This window comes from Schistocerca americana, chromosome X (assembly GCF_021461395.2).
Source record: "Schistocerca americana isolate TAMUIC-IGC-003095 chromosome X, iqSchAmer2.1, whole genome shotgun sequence".
Lineage (NCBI taxonomy): Eukaryota > Metazoa > Arthropoda > Insecta > Orthoptera > Acrididae > Schistocerca > Schistocerca americana.
The window spans coordinates 799,909,033-799,935,319 of NC_060130.1; the positions used below are offsets into that span (position 1 = coordinate 799,909,033).

The 26,287-nt window shown below is 41.7% G+C and overlaps 1 protein-coding gene across 2 annotated transcripts in view; it reads left to right on the forward strand.

Moving 5' to 3' along the window:
- LOC124556444 (steroidogenic acute regulatory protein-like) overlaps positions 1–26,287 on the forward strand; it is a 167,737-nt gene that overhangs the window by 80,175 nt on the left and 61,275 nt on the right. For both annotated transcript variants that reach the window (XM_047130394.1, XM_047130393.1), the window contains 3 exons: positions 1,612–1,744; positions 4,725–4,847; positions 14,723–14,796. In XM_047130394.1, coding sequence (XP_046986350.1) covers positions 1,612–1,744; positions 4,725–4,847; positions 14,723–14,796 — 330 coding nt within the window. The remainder of the gene's footprint in view (positions 1–1,611; positions 1,745–4,724; positions 4,848–14,722; positions 14,797–26,287) is intronic.

Consider the following 26,287-nt stretch of genomic DNA (forward strand, 5'->3'; position numbering starts at 1 on the left):
ATCACATGATTTGCTGTCAAATGTACAGTTCGGCTTTAGAAGTCGTTTAACAGGGGAAAATGCTATATTTTCTTTTCTGCGTGAAGTACTGGATGCGTTAAACAAAAGGCCGATGCTAGGCGTATTTTTTTTTATTTAACTAAGGCATTTGATTGTGTTGATCACAAAATATTGCTCAAGAAATTGGACCATTACAGAATATGGGGAGTAGATTACAATTGGTTCACTTCTTGCTTTAGCAACAGGCAGCAAAAGGTCATTATTCATATTGTTGAGAATGGCTGTGATGTGGTGTCTGAATGGGGTACGGTGAAGTGGGGGTGCCCCGGGGATCAGTGTTTGGGCCATTCCTGTTCTTTATTTATTTAAATGATATGCCCTGCAGTATTACAGGTAACTCTAAAATGTTTCTGTTTGCTGATGACACTAGCTTGGTAGTAAGGGATGTTGCGTGCAACATTGGCTCAGTTTCAAATAGTGCAGTTCATGACATAAGTTCATGGCTTGTAGAAAATAAACTAACGCTAAATCACAGTAAAACTCAGTTTTTACAGTTTATAACACACTGTTCAACAAAACCTCAGTTCAAATTTCTAGGTGTTTAGATAGACAGTAAACTGTTGTGGAAAGCCCACGTTCAGGATCTGTTCAAAGACTTAATGCTGTCATTTTTACTATTTGCATGGTATCTGAAGTGAGTGATCGTTCGACATGAAAATTAGTCTACTTTGCTTATTTTCATTCACTTAAGTCATATGGTATTATATTTTGGGGTAACTCTTCCCATTCTAAAAGGATATTTTTGGCTCAGATATGGGTGGTTCGAGCAATAAGTGGTGTAAGTTCACAAACCTCTTGTCGACCCCTGTCTACTTATATATATATTTCTTACTGTCATTTCTTGTTAACAATATTAGCTTATTCCCAAGAATAAGTAGCTTTCACTTGGTTAATACGTGGCAGAAATCAAACTTGCATTTGGATCGGACTTCTTTAACTCTTGTGCAGAAAGGTGTACACTGTAAAGTATACTGCTGCATCCATTTTCAATTAGCTACCACTTGAATTCAAAAATCTTGGCAGTAATCCATGCGCTTTCAAATCAAAACTGAAGAGTTTCCTCATGGGTCACTCCTTCTATTCTGCCGAGGAGTTGCTTGAAAAATTAAGCTGATTCTTGTTGTATTGTTGATTGCATTTACTAAACTTATGGCTTGACTTATTTTGGTTTCATAAACATTTTATTTTTATCTGTTATTACTTTTATGTTGTAATTTCATGTACTGACGCATTCCATGACCTTAGAGATTTGCTCCTCAATTTGGTCCTACGAAACTTGAAGTGTAAATAAAAATAAATAACATTTTGTCAAAAGCTTGACGAGTCTATGAGACTCAATTTAAATGCACTGAAGGCAGCTATTCAATAGCTGAAATCTAGATCTACTTTTTTTAAAAAATAAAAGAAACACGTTAGATTTATGATTGATTGCCAAGTTCCGTTTCCTTTTTTGAAACATTGTCTATAGTTGCTGATTGTGTTAAATTTGTTTTGGGAATTCAGGTTACTATAAGTTTAGTATTATAAAATGTTTTATTTAAAATATTTCAGTGGGCTACTGCATCATCACCAGTCTTCCAAGTATTACTTGTGCTCACATCATTTGTTCTGGCATGGGGAGAAGCGTGGTTTCTGGATTTTAGAGTGCTTCCTCAAGAAGCACATGCTCTGGCTTACATGCAAGGTACCTAGGGTTCCATAATCTTTAGTTTATAGATCCTTATATTTCGTTATTTATTACAACAGTCTTTTGCTGCGTAGAATACATGTTATCGTACTACTCTGGTTCATTAATAAGTAACTATAAGAAGGAAGAATTAGACTATTCCAAAAACGTTTTATTGTTTCTCTACATTTTATTTGAGCAAAGGACTTACAATGGGTTCTGCATTGTAGTCAACTGACACAAAAGTTGTGGAGAGACATTAACAGTAATGAGTACCTGTGAAACATGTTGTAACAATGCATCCCCAAAAGGTGTCTAGCCATTTGCACCAGTGGACCTCTGCTCACTGAAGACAACACTGTAGTGAGGGAGGGGGGAGAGGGGAGGGGGGGGGGGGGGGGAGCTTTGAACTTCTGAAAATGGGAAAAATAAAATGACTCAGTTTGTGGTCTCCCTCATTAAGTCTAATGACAGGAGGATATTGTGTGGAGAGAAGATACGAAGTAGGCGCTACACTTCTGAATATCTCATTGTTGTGGCGTATAGGTGTGTGTGAAGATTTGAGCACAAGTAGCATTGTGTTGTGTTTTTTGGTCTTATTATTACCTACACACATCCACTATAATTCGTTATTTCACATTATATTCTTTCTCTATTCTGGAGTCCACCAAGTGATGAGTTTAGCACCATTGAAAATGATGGTGAAAATCCAGTTTGGTGTCCCTTGAGCTATGTGCAGAAGGCCACTCGTGTACTCTTGAAAACATCTCATCTAGAATCCAGCCCAAAGTGTTTGACAATGAATGTTAATTAAGCTTGCTGGTTTGATGTCACACCAAAGGTATGGGAAGTGCATACTTGTTAGTTCTTTTGGCTGGCAATGTCAAGTGTGGTGTTTTATGACTTCCGGGAATTTTCTTTTCAAGACTTTACAACTCAATGTTGAGTTTAGTATTTGAAGTTTACCCAAAATCTCAGCTGGAATTAGTGGGCAACTTCCAGGCACTTCTCCTTTCAGGTATGTCCATTTGGCTGCTGTACTGAATGAGGTGTTGCAGCAAAATGCTAAACATGAAATTAGAATATTAACCTGCAGAAAATAGGTTTATTTTGGGAATAATTGCTTGGGCATATGTTCATTTCTGTTGAAGGTAGAAACTTCTTAGATATAAGGCTGCTAAGGAGGAAACATCTCAGTGAATTGGCAGTTAAATTATATTACGATATACAATTCATAAAATTCAATGTCTTTGAAGAGATTTGGCAAGAGAAGGTTGCACGGGTGCTGGTGCTACGATAGTTTGTAGAGGTGGAGTATTTTTAATATTTTGGAAGACAGATGGCAATTTCTGAATAGCCATAAAAAAGTTCAAGTTCGAATACTGCTAGTAACCTATGTAATAATTTTATTGATAGGAAAACACCTGATTACGCTATATTTTTCCTTTCCCTGAGAACTGTATAGGGCGTGGGGGCAAGGTGGGTTGTGTGTTGCTCCTCTTTGTCGCCAGGTTTGGGTGCCCTTGGCAGGTTGCTTATTCACCGTAGATGGAATATAAATGGAATGTAAAAAGACTGGATGACATTTTCAGTTTATGTTGCTAAGGGACTGAGTGAAGAGTTGAAGTTGTAGGAGTATTTGTGTGTGTGGTGGTGGTGGTGGTGGGGGGGGGGGGGGGAGGAGGAGGTTAGAGATTCTGTTCAAGTTTTCCTCCTCCTTGTTAGTGCTCCAAGCCTATCCACCTCGTGTAACTAAATGAAATGAAAATAGCAATTCTTTGTGAATTCTGGCAACACTTTCATATTGCCACCAAAGGACTAGGAAACATTTAGGGCCTACAATCTGTATTGAATGTCTTCCAAGCTCATTGAAGAAGGTGACCGAAGTAATGAGCTTACCATCAAAACATTCTGACAACAGTTTCAGATTAAGGTGATGATTGATGCAGTTTGAGACGTGTGGAATGATGTCACTCAAAAATCAATGAATAAAACTTTTGCTCAATGCTGTGTTGGTTTAGAAAATTAATTATCAAGTTGCATTACCAGAGCAACTAAAGAGGAAGTGGGCATGGGATAGTAAATTGGTGTAATTGGTGCTGATGAGGATCTGAAGTCTTACTGTAAGGAGTTAAGTGATGAGGATCTCATGGCAGTCACGGAGGGTAATAAGAGAGAGGGAACTGATATCTAGGAAGTTCACCTTGCAAAAGATCTGACAACAAAGAAGATTACAAGGGCTCTCTGAATGATAGGTACTGAATTGGCAGTTACAATGGTGGAGCAAAGGACTAAAGTGAAGAGAGAAGTGGAATTTATTGCAATGATACGAAGGCCTGTGTGACCAAATATCAAAAGAAATTAAAGTCAACATCAGACTTTTTTGTCATCGTCTTGACATTTTGATGCTGAAACTGAACCTCAATTGTCCACTACAACTATAAATGTTGTGTCTTTATTGAAAGCCACATCACATAAACTGGACTGACTGAAGTGTCACCAAAATCTTCAGAGACATGTGATCCAGAAACCATTCAAATTTTAGTGTTGGAATTCATAAGGTAACAGTACTTTAATAATCTATATCTCACATATTCAATTACTCCTGTGTTACACAAATTCGTTACACACATTATTTATATGGATTGAATTTATTGGGATGTTGGAATGTACCTGCTTTTATTATATCTTAATTTACATGTTTATTGCCTCTAGTTTCTTTCCCCTTTGAAACATGACTTTATGTACTTCATATTATGTGTAGAAATATTTTTTAATATCTTAAAAAGTTTTGCATTTATGTTTATACTGTGGATGTTTAAGAACTTAATATTTTGTCATCACTTATTACACATAGTATGGCAGTGTTTTTGGTTCATTTTTTGATAGTAAATTTTCATCAGTAATGTATGAAATTATGGTTTTTAGATCCATTTATATTCTTTATTGTGGTGATGTATTTACTGTAGAGCAACTATATTTTTCATATTCTTTACAGTTTCTTCAGCTTTGAATACAGAAAGAACACCTCTTCTTAGGAACTTCTTGCAAGGTTTACAACAGCCAGATGAATGTACAGAATCGGTGGGAAACTTCTATTCTCCTCTAGACTCACCTGAAGGTATTGGCAATTCATATAAAAAAATCAGTTGTCCCATAAACATCCTAAAATTATTATAAACCAAATTAACTTCATTTGTATTTATGTGTGTAGTGTTAGGAGTAAGAAGCAACTGAATTTGTGCTTGCAGAAATTAATTTCCTTTATTATATAGTTTTATAAAATAAGTGTTGACCTTTTGTACTAACATTATAAATGACATTTTTTATGGGACACTGTTTTTGTTGGAGTGAAATGTGGTCTCATCATATAGGAGTAGGCTTTTGTTTCAATTGAGTATTTTATATGTGCATGGGAATAAGCCATGTTATAATATTCATTCCTTGGATTTGATCTGAAATAGTACTATTTTGCCATTTGGTCTGATTTTGATTTTTTGGCAGCTTTGCATATTAATAATGGTTGAAGCTGCAAGTGTATATCAGTAGTTGACCAAATTCAAATAAGACCATGTGACCTTAAGTATTACACCAACATAACAATATATGGACTACAAGAACTGTGAACTTCAGCTTCTGTCAGTTAAACTAAATGCTGACAGAAAGTGGGGACTAAACTCTAAAATTCTTGAACCGCGAGAGTTCAGTGATGACAAGATCAGAGTATTTACTTTTATTCTATCAAGGAAACTGTGAGAGAATGTTTTCAGTAAAACTGAAGTAAATAGTATCTTCAACAGCCTCCACAATGTGTATCTGCTTCATTTTCATCTACAGATTAAGACAATAAAAAATAAATGTTGGATAATAAAAGGCATTACAACTTCAATTGACTGACTGGCTGACTGACTTCATCCGAACAGGCTTTGGAAGGCCCAATGGTACCGACTGACTGCCATGTCATCCTTAGCTGATCGGCATCACTGGATGCGGATATGGAGGGGCATGTGGTCAGCGCACCACCCTCCCAGCTGTTGTCAATTTTTGTGACTAGAGCTGCTACGTCTCAATCAAGTCGGTCCTCAGTTGGTCTCAAAAGGGCTGGGTACACCCCACTTGCCAACAGTGCTCGGCAGACATGATGATCACCCAGCCGAGTGCTAGCCAAGCTCAACAGCAGTCAACTTGGGTGATCTGATGGGAACTGGTATTACCACTGCGGCAAGGCCATTGGCAACAATTACAGTTAGAAAGAAAAAACTTCTCTACTCTTTCTTTGAACACAATAATGCTATGTTAAATTAGGCAAACCTGCAGGAGGAGTTTCCGTTTTCCTCAAACCATGCCTAGGATTAATAAAGGACACAATAACAGATGAAAACACAGTTATTGTTAAAACAAATCACATCACAATAATAGGCATATATGTTCAACCATAGAAGAGGGTAGAAGGTGTAATTGAAAGAATAACAGATGTATTAACACAAACAAAGATTGATGAAAGAGTAATTCTTGCAGGTGGTCTCAGTGCTAGGATAGACAAATCAAGAACTAAAACAGAACTGATTCTAGAAACACCAAAAGGAGGATGATATGGCCTCGACAACAAACCTGCATAGTGGCCAATCGACCAAGCACAATATACCTTGTATTATTCAGAGGTGAATGCATAAAGGCAGTTAACCAGAAAGTGCTCTGGACATCAGCAGTAGCACCAGTAAGAAAACATTTGCCAGTCACAACAGTGATTCGACAATGAGTGTTACGATGAAGGGCAAGAGACGCTGTAGGCACTACGCCAAGCCAAAACCACAACACAACAATATGACGTGTCACTATGTGCCAGGCAGATGTGGTCATATAAAACACTAATAAAGAAGAAGGCAGACCACGTAGAGGAAGAGGCTAGACGACAAGCAGAATGTGCTCAAAGAGGCCCATTCATATTGCTCAAAAAACCTAGACCACCAGCAATAAAAGGAATCTCAGTGAACTCATGGGAAAACCAGTTTGAAGCCATTCTAAACTTCCAACACAAGAAAACAACGCATGAGTACAGTACAATGGAGCAATAGAAAGTCACACCCCTATAAGAAGACAAGAAATATGCTAAGTGCTAACAAAGGCAAAAAAAAAAAGAGTGGGGCAGGGGGGGGGGGGGGGGGGGACCTTCAGCGTGAGACGGCATGAATGTAGAACACCTCAGGGAATCTTACCACAAGATGCAAGGCTATTGGTTGGAATTATTCAACAACTGTGAGAGCACAGGAAAAATACCAGAACACTGGAGAACATCAACAGTCAAAATCCTTTTCAGAGGAGAAACATGTAACCCAGACTCACCTAGAGTCATAGCCCTCGAAAACACGACTTTCAAAATTTTCATGGACATATTAATGAGCAGACTTATAACTGAAGTAGATGCCAAAAATACCAGAAAACCAGTTTGGTTTCGGAAAGGGAAGAAGCACCTTAAGTGCAGTGAATTGCTTAATAGAGCAAGTGCAAGATGCACTAAGATATCCAGAGAAAAAATATTTGTAGTCTTTAAAGACCATAGCAAAGCTGTAGACACTATTAACTGAAAAACACTTATCCAAAAAATCACCCTATTAATTTGTGACAAAAGATACAACCACATCCAAATACAAGGGTCATTAAACAATTAGAGAGACAAATTGATTTGGAGAAAAAGCATTTCTTTTTACGAAACAATACTTTTGCTACTTTTCAACATAATCCCCTTAAACATTTATGCACTGTTTCAACGGCCTACAAGCTTTTTTATTCCAGCTGCAAAGAACTCTTTATCTTGATGTTTGAACCAATTTCCCCACAAACTTTTTCACGTCCTCGTTGTCCTGGAACCTCTTCCCATGTAATGCCTCCTTCAGAGCTCCAAACAAATGGAAATCACTAGGTGCTAAATCAGTATTTCCAAGCCCATTATGTCAGTCATTTCACAGGTTAGTTGAGCAATATGAGGACATGTGTTGTCTTGCTGGAAAATCACACCTATCCTCTGAGATCCACGACATGTCTCTCACATGGCTGGCTTCACTTTGTTTAAAAGCAAATCCGAGTAGTGTTGGCTGTTTATTGTACTCTGCTCTTGGAGATAATCAAAGAAAACTGGACCTTCAGCATCCCAAAATGCCATCAACGTGACTATTCCTGCTGACGCTTGGGTTTTGAATTTTTTGTTGGCAGGTGAGTTGGTGTGCTTCCACTCCATGCTTCATCTTTTTGACTGGCTCATAATAGTGAACTCAAGTTTCATCAAAAGTTAAAATTTTATCGAGGAAGTGCTCACCTTCTCTTTCATAATGTTCCTTTAGCTCTGTGCACACTCTCAACCTTGTTTTCTTGTGTAGCCGCATCAACTCCTTTGGGACCCATCTTGCACATGTTTTGCAGTACTTCAGCTTGTTACAGATAATTTTATGAACTGTACCAGTACTAACTTCAACCTTGAACCTTATCATTTCCACAGTCACATGGCAGTTGGGCCGAATAATGTCATAAATTCGACTTTCAAGTGAGAGAGTTCAAACTGCAACTAGTTGGCCAGAATGGTGTTCGTCAGTCACTGAGTCGCAACCATTTTTGAACTGCTATACCCACTTGTAAAAATTTGCACGATTCATACAACCTTCACCATACTCTTTAGGCATTCTACTGTATATATTCACTGTTTTATCGCCTTCAGCAAGTAAAACACAAATAACAGAACGTCGCTCAACTAATATGGATGTTTTAACCAGACTCTCCATCTTGAAATGTATTTTTGAGGTTATAAACAAAACAATGTTGATACATCAGCTGATCAGGGCTCATCCCAGTGATGCCAACTTAAAACCATAAAAGTACCAAACTTGCTCTACTAACAGTTTTTTCCCCAAACCAATTTGTCTCTTTAATTATTGAATGACAATCTTATCTGATGACACCACTGTATCCAAAAATTTAACTTCAACAAGGAGATCTGATCAGTCTGACACCGCTCAACATCATGACAGCAGACATCATGATCATCATCATGAACAGCTTAGCAACACTCGTACTTTATGCAGATGACGTGATAATAGGTTCAGAAGACAAAGAAGAGCTACAAAAGGTGCTAACAGACTCACATCATGGGCTGTGGAAAATCACCTACAAATAAACCACAGCAAAACTAAACAGACAATTTTTTGAAGAGATGGCAAACTCTCACCAAAAGACATGCTGATCCTTCAAGACAAACCACTAGAAGTAGTACCAAAGTACAAACACGAGGGCTATCCACAAAGTACATTATGTTTTGGAATTAAAAATAAAGTATTGGAAATTTTTTTTATTATGTAAAGATGAAAGCCACACTTAAATACTACTTTTCTACATAGTTGCCATTTAAATTAAGGCACTTATCATAGCGATGGACGAGCTTGGAAATTCCTTCGTCGTAAAATTCGGCCGCCTGCGCCTTCAACCATGTGGTTACCTCTTCTTGAAGCTGTACGTTGTCATCAAAACGCTGCATAGCCAACCACTTCTTCATTGCTGGGAATAAGTGGAAGTCGCTCGGTGCCAGGTCGGGACTGTACGGCGGATGAGGAAACAACTCCCACTGAAAAGATTCGAGAACTTCACGAGTGGCATTTGCCATGTGGGCTCGGGCGTTGTCGTGAATCAGCAAGATCTTTGAGCCCAACTTTCCCCTGCGCTTGTTTTGTATTGCTCTTCTGAGGTTGTGCAGAGTTTGGCAATACCTTTGAGAGTTTATTGTAGTGCCTCTTTCCAGGAAATCCACAAAAATCACACCTTTTCTGTCCCAAAAGAGGTAACCACGTGGTTGAAGGTGCAGGCGGCCAAATTTTACGACGAAGGAATTTCCAAGCTCGTCCATCGCTATGATAAGTGCATTAATTTAAATGGCAACTATGTAGAAAAGTAGTATTTAAGTGTGGCTTTCATCTGTATATAATAAAAAAATTTCCAATACTTTATTTATTTTTAATTCCAAAACGTAATGTACTTTGTGGTTAGCCCTCGTATCTTGGAGTCATTCTGCAAGCAACACTGACATCATTCAACAACTATGTGAAAAAAAGAGCAACAGCAGCAATAAACACAATTTACAACATGCAACAGCCTCAAAAACTCTCAAAAAATTGTGATGACACTGTCTAAACTAGCCATAGCACGAATAGCAACTGGTGGGATCCACATAATGTGGAACAAACTAAGAGTCAATGACTTAGTAACACAAGAGAAAATCAGATCCCCCTAAATGGAATGAATACTGGGTGTCAGGAAGACAGTGCCTTCAAGACTGGCTTATGTCTTAATGAAAGAAACCTTCTTCATAGAAGGCATCAGAATGCTAATGCTCCTGCCCAACACCAAGGCCTACGAAAGTGCACGCCAAATACTCATAGAAAAGCACACATCTATCTGGAATGACTTCTACTCAACTGACACAATAATGACAGAAGAATGGAAACAGACAAACTGCAAACTCTGAGAAAAGACAACACAATATGTGACACATTGATGTAATATGCCAAATGATGTAATATTGACAACCACATTTCAGGCTCAGAAAATAAGATAGAAGCTTTCTGAAAGCTCATCAGATCAGAAACTGGGACAGAGTGGTCATGATCAAAAAGTATTTCTCTTCTGATAGAAAATGACAGACTCTCAGATCAAAGAAAAGTAGCTGATAAGTTGAATGTGTGTTTTAGTAAGATAACAAATCAGTTAAACCAAAATCATTATGGATGTAGGCCTAAGAACCTTCCAAATTATTTAAATGGTGCTCTTCAACCTATGTTTCTTCAAGAAGTCACCCAAATCAAGATGAAGCTAATGATTCACCTGAAAACAAATATTCATGTAAATTAGATGGTCTATGAGATTATGTATTCACAAAGTCCTCTGATTATGTAATAAAATATGGAACTTTCCCAAGTACCTTAAAACATCTACAATAACTCTTTTATGAAAGAAAGAAAGAAAGAAAGAAAGAAATAAGAAAAAGAAACAAGGAAAAAGAAAATAAATAGGGACATTGATAATGTAAACAATTATCATCCAGAATCCCAACTTGTGGTTTCTTCAAAATTATTATGAGTTCCCAATTACAAGCTTTGAAGTTACATTTCTAAAAATTCCTTTTTCCAAAATGAGCATGGATTTAGCTGATCTCCAAGTCTGTAGAAACAGCTATGTATTAGTACACTCCTGGAAATTGAAATAAGAATACCGTGAATTCATTATCCCAGGAAGGGGAAACTTTATTGACACATTCCTGGGGTCAGATACATCACATGATCACACTGACAGAACCACAGGCACATAGACACAGGCAACAGAGCATGCACAATGTCGGCACTAGTACAGTGTATATCCACCTTTCGCAGCAATGCGGGCTGCTATTCTCCCATGGAGACGATCGTAGAGATGCTGGATGTAGTCCTGTGGAACGGCTTGCCATGCCATTTCCACCTGGCGCCTCAGTTGGACCAGCGTTCGTGCTGGACGTGCAGACCGCATGAGACGACGCTTCATCCAGTCCCAAACATGCTCAATGGGGGACAGATCCGGAGATCTTGCTGGTCAGGGTAGTTGACTTACACCTTCTACAGCATGTTGGGTGGCACGGGATACATGCGGACGTGCATTGTCCTGTTGGAACAGCAAGTTCCCTTGCCGGTCTAGGAATGGTAGAACGATGGGTTCGATGACGGTTTGGATGTACCGTGCACTATTCAGTGTCCCCTCGACGATCACCAGTGGTGTACGGCCAGTGTAGGAGATCGCTCCCCACACCATGATGCCGGGTGTTGGCCCTGTGTGCCTCGGTCATATGCAGTCCTGATTGTGGCGCTCACCTGCACGGCGCCAAACACGCGTACGACCATCATTGGCACCAAGGCAGAAGCGACTCTCATCGCTGAAGACGACACGTCTCCATTCGTCCCTCCATTCACGCGTGTCGCGACACCACTGGAGGCGGGCTGCACGATGTTGGGGCGTGAGCGGAAGACGGCCTAACGGTGTGCGGGACCGTAGCCCAGCTTCATGGAGACGGTTGCGAATGGTCCTCGCCGATACCCCAGGAGCCACAGTGTCCCTAATTTGCTGGGAAGTGGCGGTGTGGTCCCCTACGGCACTGCGTAGGATCCTACGGTCTTGCCGTGCGTCCGTGCGTCACTGCGGTCCGGTCCCAGGTCGACGGGCACGTGCACCTTCCGCTGACCACTGGCGACAACATCGATGTACTGTGGAGACCTCACGCCCCACGTGTTGAGCAATTTGGCGGTACGTCCACCCGGCCTCCCGCATGCCCACTATACGCCCTAGCTCAAAGTCCGTCAACTGCACATACGGTTCACGTCCACGCTGTCGCGGCATGCTACCAGTGTTAAAGACTGCGATGGAGCTCCGTATGCCACGGCAAACTGGCTGACACTGACGGCGGCGGTGCACAAATGCTGCGCAGCTAGCGCCATTCGACGGCCAACACCGCGGTTCCTGGTGTGTCCGCTGTGCCGTGCGTGTGATCATTGCTTGTACAGCCCTCTCGCAGTGTCCGGAGCAAGTATGGTGGGTCTGACACACCGGTGTCAATGTGTTCTTTTTTCCATTTCCAGGAGTGTATTTTGAAGCACTCTTAGAGACCATCCTCTTTGCAATTTTCTTTATCTGTCAAAAGCATTCAACAAAATTGTGGATCATCATTTTCTTGTGGCCTTTGTCCCACTTCAATGCAGGTTTGGCCATGTTACTATGGATTTGGCGATGTTAGTGTCAAAGGGTGACTGGATGCCCTTCTTATCACCATCCCGTACCCTCCGGGATGGAATGAGTGTACCCCAGCTGTCTGCATCGAGTGTAAGTCGTGAAATAGTGCAAACAGTTTTCAGATGTCTGCGAGTCATGTAACTGAGGCGGGACATGGGGACCAGACCAGAATTCACATGGTGGGATGTGGAAAACCGCCTAAAAACCACATCCAGGCTGGCCGGCACTGGGTGGATTTGAACCGGGGCCGACACGCCTACCCGAGTCCAGGAAGCAGCGTATTAGTGCGCTTGGCTAACCTGGCGGGTCCTTCAACAAAATTGAGGATGATATTGTTATTCACAAATTAGCTCAAAACGCCATCGGAGGGATCTCAAATCAATGAGTAAGGTCTTAACTTGAAGACAGACAGCAGATGGTGGTATTGAGGTATTATACCAAAGAAAATGTCATTGCAACATTTATCCAGTAAATTTCTAAGTGAGTGTGGAGTACCACAGGATATCTTAGAACCTCTATTGTTCCTTCTTTACAACAAAGATGTAAACAACTCCGCAAAAAAAAGTAGATCACACCACCGAATTAACTATTGCCGTGGATAAAATTTCTATCTGCATAATAAGCAGTAGATACTTCAATGTATGTGATTACTAGCTAGTTAAAAAAAAATGATAATAAATAAAGAGAAAACTTTTTCCATGAACCTCTTCTCCATTTATGAAATAATGTGATTCAATTCATTACTGAAATCTGTTACCAAAACTAAAGTTGAGGGAATATGGCTACAAAACAATTTAAAATGGAGCTGAAACTCTTGAAACAAAGCTTTCGAAAGCTTGTTACGCTTCTCAGGTTTTGTGAACCCCATATCATTCACGTGAAAATAATTAGCCTGCTAAGCCTTTATGCACATTAATCCATGCTGCTTGCAAATGAGTATATTTCAAACAAAATTAGGGAATAAAAACAAATTAAAACATGGCCTTAGCCACAACACAAGGAGCATCTGTTATGTACATGTGGTATTGGATTACAATGCCATTCTATTGAAGAATGGTATTTGCAAGGGAGCTTGCTTGATTTTGTAGACTAGAAGACATTTTCAAACTCAGCAAATGCATTTACTGGACTTGTACAAAGTAATTATACAAGATATGATCACACGTCACACAATGCAGTTACTGAAAGCAGGATGAGAGTGAGTGAGTCTGAAATGAGAACTAAAAGAATTGTGAAGCAAACCACACTAGCAAACAACAGAGTCCAGTAAATATTCAGCTGAGTCAAAGTCCAGCTGACAGTAACACTACTGTTATGATTAGCCGATGCACTGGAAGTACTTTACTGCGAAGTTCTGGATGGAATACAGACAATGGAAAGAACTAATGATTTTGTTGTCTAGGGATGCTGATTCCTGTTGGTAATTTACTGTGTACCAGATTTTACAGAAATCAAATGAATGTTAAATTTCTTGCATTTAAAAAGCTCTGAGATCGTAAACCTTTTTTTCCCTGTGGAGATTCTGTTAATACCACTGATATCTGTAGTAAGTCCCTCAGGGACTCTAGTCTTTCACTATTACTTATTTCTTGATAGCCTCCTCCGAAAATAGTAAAAAAGGCTTAATGAACCCTGTTAATGTCAAACTATTTATGTTTATTCAGTTTTTTTCAATTTTTGTATGTCGACTTATTGAACTGACACTAAACATTTAATACATTTGGTAAGATACATGTCACTGGGTAGGTGCTAACAGTCAAAGCTTAATTTTTGGAAAGACCAGTGATTTAAACTTGTATTTTCTTGTTATATTTTGGATTAAGTGTAATTTGTAGTCCATTCATAATGAAGGATCTGTGTGATTATGTGACTTCTGCCAATGCAGTACAGATGAAAATTAAAAAGTTTTTTTTTTTTGTTAAATATGCTAACTATATGTAAGATCCACTTTAAATAACAGTTATTAAAATTCAGTTGTAACTAAACCGTGAATGACACTATCTGGGTGACTAATATCAAATGTCTCAAATGCAACTGAAGTACTTGTTAGACTAGCCACATGATTTCTTTGAAGTTATGTTCAATAACAGTTGTTACTATTATAGTGCTGCTTACTCATTTAATTAACAGTGGATTTAGTTGTCAGAAGACTATTTTTTATGTATTTACATTAATATTAATGCTGCGCAATCTTCTTGGCTGCAGGTTCTGACACTGAAGAACAAGGTACACGAAAAGTATCTGCTAGAGGAAATGTACCTAGGAACTCAGTTGGTCAGGTACAGTTACTAATGCCTCTAACTTTTTTTAGTGTCTCTTTGTCAAAGTGCAGTTATGATATAAGCAGATTGATGTAGACAGTCATACACTTTAGATGAAATAGTCTAAGAATATAAAATGTCAGGAAAATTAATTTGCATTTTTTCTGCAGTTGTTACTTCACAGGGGAGGGCGAGCTTATGTAGTATCAGGGCAATGTAGATAAACTAATATTGGTTGGCTGGTTGTATTGAATTTTTGTAAGTTATCCATGTAATCTTACCATGAATCACATACCTTGGTGAGGTGGGATGGTGTGGTGCCTCTACAACACAGATGGCTGTACTGTAGGTGCAACCACAATGGAGGGTGTCTGCAGAGAGACTAGATGAACATTTGGTTCCTGAAGAGGGGCAGCAGCTTTTTCAGTAGTTGCAGAGGCAGCAGTCTGGATGACTGGCTTGATCTGCCTTTGTAACATCAGCCAACATGGTCGTGCTGTGGTGGTATTGCGAATGGCTGAAAGCATTGCTGCAATTGCAGAAAGGTAGGAAATTAAAGAGATGTGAACTGGATAACTTGAAGGAATGAGAAATTGTCAAGAGTTTCAGTGAGAGAAAGCAAGCAACTATTAGAAAAAACAAAACTGGCGTTCTACAGGTCAGACCATGGAATGTTAGATTCCTTAATCAGGTAGGTAGGTTAAAGAATTTAAAAAGTGAACTGGATAGGTTGACGTGAAATATAGTGGGAATTAGTGAAGTTCGTTGGCAGGGTGAACGGGACTTCTGGTCAGGCGAATACAGGGTTATAAATAAAAAAAATCAAGTAGGGGTAAAGTAGGAGTCAGTTTAATAATGAATAAGGAAATAGGAATGCAGGTAAGCTGCTATGAACAGCACACTGAACATGCCATTGTAGGTAAGGTAGACAGGAAGCCAACAACCAGCGCAGAAGTAGAGGTTTATGTGCCAAGTAGCTCCCCAGTTGAAGAAGAGATTAAAAGAATGTGTAGTGGGATAAAAGAAATTATTTTGATAGTGAATTGTCAAGAGTTTGAAAGTGAACATTAGACAGTGATTGACTGAAATGGGAACAGAATATCACAGAAGATGGGTGGGTAGTTTTGAGAGAGGAAATAGTGAAGACAGCAGAGGATGGAATAGGTAAAAAGGATGAGGCCTAGTAGAAATCCTTGGATATCACAGGAGATACTGAATTTCATTGATGAATGGGGAAAATATGAAGATACAGCAAATGAAGTACACAAAAAGGAATACACACATCTAGGGAAAAAAAGCAATTGAGAGAAAATGCAAACCAGCTAAGTAGGAATTGCTAGAGGATAATTGCAAAGGTATTGAAGCATATATAATGAGGGAAAGGATAGATACTGCCTATAGGAAAATTATAGACACCTTTGGATAAAAGAGAAGCACTGTATGAAAATCAAGGGTTCAGGTGGGAAACCAGTTCTAAGCAAAGAAGGGAAAACTGAAAGGTGGAGGGAAATATTTAGAGGGGCTGTACTAGAGCAGTCAGCTTGAAGAGAATATTGTAGAATGGGAAGGGCAAGTCAGTGAAGATGAGATGGGAGATACACTACTGCGAGAAGAATTTGACAAAGCACTGAAAGATGTTAAGTCGAAACAAGGCCCCTGGAGTCGATGATGTTCTGTCAGAACTACTGATATCTTTGGGAGAGCCGGTTATGACAAAGCTATTCCACCTGGTGTGCACTATACATGACATGGGAAAAATACCATCAGATGTCAAGAAGAATATAATAATTCCAAAATTTCAGGTGCTGACAGCTCTGAATTTTACTGAATTACCTTATTTGCTGGCTGATAAGACACACTTTTTTCGCTTTAAAAATAGGCCCAAAAACTGGATGCATCTTTTACACTGGTAGCAAGTTAAGGTAGTACCTATTCCATTTCTTTAAAATTTGTGTGTTTCAGGTTGAAGCAATGTATTGTTAACTTCCTTGCAAATTTTGAGCATTTCTGTTTGCATAGAGTTCAGTGGATGCACATGCACCATCATTAACAGTTTTTATATATGGTTGTTTAAGCTTCAGTTATTGTTGTATTTAGTGTGGAGACCCACTTGTGTTGTACCTGTATTGTTGTTTTATTTGAAAACTATGGCTGGAAAATGGCATTGCTGTACCATTGCATTTAATCTGCAAGTGATTGCATATGCTAAAGAGCATGGAAACAGTGCTGTAGAAAGGCATTTAGGGCCACTTCCAACTGACAAAAATGATAAGGACAATGTTTTAAAGAAAGCACCTCACGGTAAACATAATCTAAGAAGTGGAACTGTTAAAGGTCCAAAACTTGAGGCACAACTCAGTACTTTAGATTTTAGAGAACAGACAAGCAGGAATTTCTGTTTAAAAGAAAATGATTATTCATCAAGCAAAAGCAGTTTCCACTAACAAAGGGATTGCCTACTTTATTGGATCAACATCATGGTGTTCAAGGCTTATGAAGAGGTATTGGCTTTGTTTGCGGACTAAGACAAAAATATCACAGAAGATGCCAGCTGAGTACGAAGAACAAATTGTTGAATTTCATTGATTTGTCATTAACGGAAGGAAAAGAGAAAAATGTTTAAACTTTCACAAAATATAAGCATGGATGAAACTCCACCAACCTTTGATGTGCCTTCTAACAGAACTGTGAATTCCAAGGCCACAAAAAACATTATTGTTAAAACTTCAGGGCATGAAAGGACTCCTTACACAGCCGTTTTGTCCTGCTGTGCTGGTGAAATGAAATTGCCACCACTTTTCTTTTTTTACTAAAAGGAGTGTGTGTTCATCTACACAATTAAGGCTGGAGGGTTGGAGGAGGAATGAGATTTAGATAGATCAAATTTGGTCTAGACAACCTGGAGGCCTGCTGAAGAAGCCTGCCCTGTTATGGGATCAATTTCATTCTCTCAGAACAGAAGACGTTAAAAGTAGACTGAATGAAATGAAGACTCAGTTACTTATAATTTCTGGAGGGATAAGTGGTTTACTTTAGCAATTATGTATATGTATCAACAGACCATGTAAGGGACTTATAAAAAAGGCATGGAGGAGACAGATGAAGTCTACAAATTCTGAAACTACATCATCAGGAAGGAGGAAGAGACCTATCATTTTTTAAATTTGTGGTAGGGTCAAAGCTTTATAGGATGGTATAGAGGATAATTTATTGTATGAGGATTCAGATTCTGACATGGCCACCTTCAGTATTTCTTCCTTCAGCTCTGAGGATGAATTTTGCAGATTTGAGGGCAAAAATTAAAAGAGGGCACTTTTTCCTACTTCTTTACCTAGCTATTTCATGTAAGGGCACATATGTGCTATTGTTTTGCATTAAATGTATTAAGTGAGACAAATTTTTTCCCTAAAAGGAAGTCTTAAAAGGCGGGGTGCATCTTATATGCAGGCAAATATGCTATCAGTTTAATAAGTTATGACTGCACAATACTGGCATGAATTTACTGAAGAATGGCAAAACTACTGGAAGCTGACCTCAGGGAAGATTAGTTTGGATTCAGGAGAAATGTAGGAACCCGCAAGGCAGTACTAAATGGTTCAAATGGCTCTGAGCACTATGGGACTTAACATCTATGGTCATCAGTCCCCTAGAACTTAGAACTACTTAAACCTAACTAACCTAAGGACATCACACAACACCCAGCCATCACGAGGCAGAGAAAATCCCTGACCCCGCCGGGAATCGAACCCGGGAACCCGGGCGTGGGAAGCGAGAACGCTACCGCACGACCACGAGATGCGGGCGCAAGGCAGTACTGATCTCATGATTTATCTTAGAAGATAAGTTAACCAAAGAGAAGCATACATTTATAGCATTTGTAGGCTTATAGAAAGCCTTTGAAATGTTGACTGGAAAATGCTTTTCAAAATTCTAAAGGTTGCAGGGGTAAAATGTGTGGCTGTAAAAGGTTATTTACAACTTGTGCAGAAACCAAATGCCACCTACAAAAGAGGTTAATGCTTGCCACGTGCATGGTATTGGGCAAGTCACATGAGCCCTCTGGGCCATGCTAAATGGCAAGCGCCTGAGGGAGCTCAGCGTTCGTTTGCTGGGTATGGGCTTGGCAGACAGGTTTCTGGAGCTGGGGACTGGCAAGTGCCCCCAGTCCTCTGTAACCGTTAGCCCTGGGCATGCTTCAACGACCCATACTTAGTGGTGGTGGAATATGATGTGTCACAGGGAATGGGGATCTTGACTTAATTGCATGGATTGTGAGGATGGTTAAAAACTCTATAAAAACCTCTCACTGTCAAGGTGTGCTGTGTGTTGATGAGACACGTGGTTGTTGAGACAGAACAGTCATTAGTGGGCAACCTGTGGGAAAACTCCTGCAACTCAGTTATATAAGGCTTATCCAGGTAAGCAGGGCTCTCTCATGGTGGACATTTATTATCCTAGCTGCTCATGGGATTAAGATGGAACCTTCAAACTTTAACTTATCAACTCACAGTGGAACTGGTGTACTGCTGGTGGGCCTCATGACCTAACATCACCAGAGGGCTTACTTAGCCAGTCCTCCTGACTCAAAAGTTATTAAGAGTTCTTGTGTTTATAGTAACGGAGCACATGCTACAAGTCAGAATGTGTTTTTAATAGTTAAAATGAAAGAGGGCAGTTTTGAGAAAGTTTCACTTTCTACATTCATATAGTTTAGAGGGCATTGCTGGCACTCCAGAATCTGTCAAGCAATTATGAAATGAGACATTGTTGGTTGAAACTTCTAGTCCACACCAAGCAACAAACCTCCGGAAAGCTAAATGCCTCAGGGAGTATGCCATTGAAACAGAGCTACACATCTTGAATTACAGCAAAGGCGTGTCATCCTGATATCTCGTAGATATTTCCAAAGAAAAATTGAGAGATTAGTGGACAAAAGAAGGCAAGAGACCACATACTGTCATAAAAAGGGTGAATGGGGATCTCGCAAAATCCTGGTTCTTTATCCTGCCTTCAATAGCACGAAACTCCCTTATCATATCAATGTTGGTTTCCTTCCTATAAAAAGAGTGAATGAGAATCTCGCAAAACCCTACTCTTTTATCGTACCTCCAATAGCACAAACTCCCATTGTGTATCAAGGTTGGGTTCCTTTTCTTAAACTTGCTGCCTATACGCTGTTTCAAATGCCAGTGCTTGGACACATCACTCTCCGTTATAAGGGAGAAGCCACTTGTAGAAAATGCGGTAGGGCCACCTACGAAGGTGTCAGTTATTCATCTACTTTGAAGTGTGTAAACTGCTTGTCAACATTAAGTAACTGGTATCTGTAGACTAGTTTCAACAACACGATCCCTTTGTTCTTCAATTGAAGACTGCTAGACAAACATCCAAACTGAACTGGTCAAAGATGAAAATCAGTGTCTGATTTTCACTTTTGACCAGTTTGGTTTAAATGTTTGTCTAGCAATCTTCAGCTGATGAATGAAGGGATCACGTTGTTGAAACTAGTCTACGGATACCAGATACTTAATGCTGGCCCTTATTTTGACTGCACATGAGTTTGGATTTCTCCTAAGTGGCAGTCTTGGGGTCTCAAAATGGTGTAGTGAAACACTGAAACTGGTGACAGAAATAAATTATGTCCAGAATATAGATAACTGAAGGTGTTTATAAATTTACATTTTGTATTGAACAACCAAAGTCAGTCAACCATTTTGTACAAAGATGGACTTAAAGAAATTTGTCATGCATGTCTCATGATGTAGGTATCTAGCTTCTGTCTTTGATGATCTCTTTGTTGGAAAGGAGCTTGACTGTAACCTTCCATCCTTTTGCATCCTAAAAATCCCATGTCAGAGTGGCCTCCTCTTCTCAAAAATCACCTTTGTAAATGCAGACATCAGTTCCCACAAATGGATCCAAAACTCTCTCTACCCACCTCAGACTTGCCAGCCTCCATTAGTATCTCCATTTCTACAATTTTCACTGTTTAATTTCCTAAAAGTCTTTGCTCTGCATACATGGGTATCACTGTTGTGACAGTGCCACGACATTTAAGAGTGCCGCCACGTCAGTACGTGCAAACGGCGATAGAGGCGCTCCGCAACTCAGCTGAGCGCGGGAGCGCCACCTAGCTACGAACGGCGCCGGCCGCATGTCACGGCACGGCAGTCGAATGACCGATACGGAATTGGTAGCATGTAACCAGCTATTGTTTCTACATTTGTATATCCATGCAATTTATTAGTGATTAAAGGTTATAACACTTTTTGGCGACGAGGTCGGATATTTTTGTTCCTGCGTTGTGGATTTGTGTGTTCGTGTCGGGGCAGACATGGAACAGCTTATGCAAGCGCTCATTGAACAGCAAACACAGCTGACAGCTGCTATTCAGGCGTTGTCGACGTCGCTTACTCATCGTCTGTCTTCCTCTTCTCTGCCTCTGTTCCCTCCTTACGAAGAGGCCACTGAAGACTGGGAGGATTATGAGAAGCGGTTGCGGCAACACTTCTTGGCTTTCGGCGTTGTCGACGCTCCTATGTGTAAGTCGTTATTTCTATCTTGGATTTCCCCACGGATCTATCAGCTGCTATCTCAGTTAGCCCCGCTGCGGGAACCTGCCTCTCTGTCCTTCCAAGAAATGTGTGACTTATTGTCTAACTATTACCGAGAAAACACCCACGTTGTTGCCGCCCGCGTGGCGATCTACTGGTGTCGTAAACAGCCCCATCAATCTTACCGGGCTTGGGCGGCGGAACTACATGGTCTGAGTAGGAAATGTCAGTTTGTCACGGACACTCATCATGAGTCTTATGCTGATTCAATGGTTAGGGATGCTATTCTACGGCTTGCTCCTGATAAAGAAGTTCGGCAACGTGTCTTACAACTGCCAAACCTGCCGTTGTCGGAAGTTCTAAGCATCGCTCAATATTTTGAAGTGTCTCACGCTGCTGGTGCGCAAATAGACACGTGGTGTGATGTAGGCGCTATACAGACCACTTTCTACAGGGACAATTTGCCTGTTTCCCAGGGGACCGATGATGTGGCGGCGGTTCACTTGCGTCAACAGTGTTGCGATGGGCCGCCACGCTCGCAGCGAAAACAGCAACCACAGAAGCAGGTTCGTTCCGCACTTCCTTCTTGTCCACGTTGTTTCGTACAGCATGACAGGGCCGCGTGTAATTCATGTAGGAAAAAAGGCCACATTGCTTCTGTGTGTCAGTCCCCTAACGTTCTTGTCGACGAGGACGAGGCATCGGACATGGGTGTTAACTGTGTGCTTTCTCAAACAAATAAGTTGTTTGTTACTGTTCGTGTTCTGGATAAAGACATTCGCATGCAAGTGGACACTGGCTCTGCAGTAACTCTCATTAACTCTCGCACGTATATGGAGTTGGGCTCCCCTCCCTTGTCTCCAGTTACTTGAAATCTGAGAACTTATAATAAACAGAAAATTCCTATTGTTGGCCAGTTTGATGCTTCCACTGCCTACAAGTCTGTTGTTCGGCTCCTCACGTTTTATGTGGTGGATCATGCAGGCACTGAAAACCTGTTCGGTTATGATGCTTTCCAGTTGTTCGGGTTCTCCATTGATGATGATGTGCACCTCATATCTGAGGATATTCCGTATCAACAGCTGGATGGATTGTGTTCTGAATTCTCGTCTGTGTTCTCTGCTGGTCTGGGTCGTGCCAAGGATTTGGAAGCCCACATTACTCTTAAATCTACAGCTCACCCTAAGTTTTTGTGGGCACGCCCTATTCCGGTGGCGTTGCGTGCACCTGTCAAGGCTGAGATAGACAGGTTAACAGCTTCAGGGATTCTCCTTTCTGTTACCTCCAGCGAATGGGCATCGCCAATCGTGGTGGTTTCTGAACCAAACGGGAGTCTGTGATTGTGTGGTGATTTTAAAGCCACTGACAGCGCTCAGAGCCTCATTGACACTTATCCTCTTCCCCATCCTGAGGAGTTATTTACTGAGCTCGCTGGTGGCCAGTTCTTTTCCAAACTTGACTTATCGGAGGCGTACCATCAGTTGCCGTTGGATGCGTCTTCCGAGGAATTTCTCGTCATCAACACTTCTTGTGGGTTGTATCAGTACCAGCGGTTACCGTTTGGTGTCGCTAGTGCGCCGGCCATTTTTCAGCGGTTTTTGGAACAGCTCACAGCTTCCGTTCCCGGCTGTATAAACTATCTGGATGACATTGTTGTCACGGGGGCCTCCACTGAGGAGCACCTTCGCAATTTGCGTTCACTGTTTCGGGTTCTGCATTCGGCTGGGTTGAAGTGCAATCTGGACAAGTCACAGTTCTTCCAACCCTCCATCGTGTATCTTGGTTTCCACTTGTCCCGTGAGGGTATACGTCCTCTACGTCAGCATGTTGCGGCCATTACCGCTCTACCCCGGCCATCTATGGTAAAAGAACTTCAGGCGTTTCTAGGCAAGATTGCTTATTATCACAAATTCATTCCATCCGCAGCGGCGGTAGCTCATCCTCTGCATCAGCTGTTACGCAAAAACGTTCCTTTCTGTTGGTCCGACGAGTGTGAGCAGGCTTTTGTCCGCCTGAAGGCTCATTTGCAGTCAGCGCCTTGTCTTGCCACATTCCGTCCGGGTCAGCACTTGGTTCTGGCGACTGACGCGTCCCAGTATGGCCTAGGGGCTGTTCTCACCCATCGGTATGAGGATGGGTCGGAACGACCCATCGCCTATGCTTCCAAGACCCTCAACGATGCACAATGGCGTTATTCTCAAATCGAAAAGGGGGCGCTCGCTATCATTTATGCTCTAAAAAATTTCTGTGTTTTTTTGTATGGTTCTAAGTTTCACCTCATCACCAACCACAAGCTGCTGGTCTCTCTGTTCAGCCCATTGGCGTCACTTCCGGATAAGGCAGCTCACCGCCTCCAACGTTGGGCCTTATACTTGTCTCGTTTTCACTATGAGATTCACTATTTCCCCACGGCCCAGCACGCCAACGCTGACGCATTGTCGCGTTTGCCGATGGGCCCCAACCCGGTTTTCTATCGAGATGAACTACTCTGTTTCCACATTGATGAGGCAGAACGTCGTGCGGTCGAGGGTTTTGCGCTTACAGGTTCGCAGGTCGCGTCGGCTACTGCGCGGGACCCGGTCGTGTGTCAGGTGATCGGTTTTATTCAACGGGGTTGGCCGGACAGGACCAAGGGCCGGGCATCGGATCCCCTTCGCAACTACCATGCCTTGCGGCTTCGTCTGTCTGTTTGTGATGGTGTTGTTCTTCTGGCCACGGACGGTGCATCTCCATGGGTCGTGGTGCCAGCCTCTCTTCGCAAAGATGTTCTCAAACTGTTGCATGAAGGCCATTGGGGGATTTCTCGGACTAAGTCCCTGGCCCGCAGACACGTTTATTGGCCCGGTATTGATTCGGACATCGCCCACATGGTCGCTGCGTGTGGTCAGTGTGCTCAACAACTGGCTGCACCCCGTACAATGCCCTCTTCGTGGCCTGACCCGGCGCAGCCATGGGAACGGGTGCACACTGACTTTGCCGGCCCCTTCCTCGGCACTTATTGGCTGCTGTTGATTGACGCCTTCTCGACATTTCCGTTTGTTGTTCGATGTCCGTCGCCCACCACTGCGGCGACAACGCTGGCTTTGTCCAAAATCTTTGCGCTAGAAGGTCTTCCATCCACAATCGTCACGGACAATGGCCCTCAGTTCTCTTCGCAGGCCTTCCGTGATTTTTGTACTGTACACGGGATTCATCATGTTACAGCACCGCCCTTCCATCCGCAATCGAATGGGGAGGTCGAGCGCCTTGTCCGCACTTTCAAAAGCCAGATGAAAAAATTCCTTAGTGATGTTTCATTTTGCATTTTCTGAGTTCTTATCGCTTCACGCCTCTGGGTGATCGCAGCCCTGCTGAACTAGCCGCCAACCGCGCACTGTACTGCACCTGCTTCACCCTGTCAGGCCTCGTACTGTGTCCCCTCGTGCGGGAAAATACTCGGTGGGCACTGACGTGTGGGCAAGAGGGTATGGATCTCGCCCTAAATGGATTCCAGGGGTGGTCAAGGCTCTTCGCGGCCGCCGGCTTTGTGAAATACGTACGGACGACGGCACGGTTGTTCGCCATTACGACCAGATGCGCCCACGAGTGGTGGCCACGCCGGTGCCACCGCCCCTTCCTTCGCCTCCACCAGCCCGAGAAGCCAGTCCTGTCGCTGCTGCCGATCTCCCGTGCTTGTTGCTGCAGCCGACGTCGCTACCGCTTCCGAATCCGCCGGAACCGGCTCCAGTCGCGACGCCGCCTTCTCTGGGACCCATCTCGCTGGAGCATACCCCCAGGTCCACGACACCTATGGATGCTGCTCCGGAGTTTTCACCCATCATCTCTTCCAGGAGGCACGTTCTACGCACGGGCTTCCGTCCTGGACATTTTCGACCGTACTCTCGTGTTTCTCCGCGGGATCTTCTCGGGGCCTTCCAAGAGGCCATGGATGTTTCCGCGCTGTCCATGTCTCCCAGGAATTGAGTGTTTTTTTTCCAAGGGGGGAAAAGTGTTGACAGTGCCGCAACATTTAAGAGTGCCGCCACATCAGTACGCGCAAACGGCGATAGAGGCGCTCCACAACTCGGCTGAGCGCGGGAGCGCCACCTAGCTACGAACGGCGCCAGCCACATGGCACGGCACGGCACGGCAGTCGAATGACCGATATGGAATTGGTAGCATGTAACCAGCTATTGTTTCTACGTTTGATATCCACGCAATTTATTAGTGATTAAAGGTTATAACAATCACATTTGTAGATACCAACCTTTACTGGCTCAGTATGCTGAGACTAACCTAAACATTTACCCAATTCAGAATGTTCAGCTGACAGATACTACCTACCACATATCTTATGTTCCTGAACCTGAACTTCTCATACCACTGCTATTGGACCACACAAAAGTGGTCATATGGTTTAGTATCAGACAAGTCATCATTCTTTACTGTTTATTTGTGTGTTTGCAAGGTTCACTAATCTTGGAAAAATTTTGTGTGTGGTTGTGTTGGTTGTGTTTAGAGTTACTGTGATGTGATTTGAGTCTTTTCAGTTGACTAATATTTCTTCTATGGAACCATTTCATAGAAGAAACATTAATCAACTCAAATCACAATATAACAACTCTTAAACACAACTAACAAAAACACACACACAAATTTTACCCAAGATTAGTGAACATTATAGACGCACAAATAAACAGCAATGAAAGACAACTGTTGGAGAAAGGATTAAAGTGCAATGTAAATTCAGAAATAGATGAAGATTATATAAAAAAAAACTACTTATAGAAGCAGAAAGTGTATTGACAAGGGAAGGTAGGAGAGTAAAACAGCAGTGTCAACATTGGATTATCTAGAGAACTAGTAAAAACCTTCAAAATCAAAATGTCATCATTTCAAAAGCAGATAAGGGGGAACACGGTAGTACTTATAGACAAAGAACAATACACTGAAAAAACACAAGAATTCATCTGCCA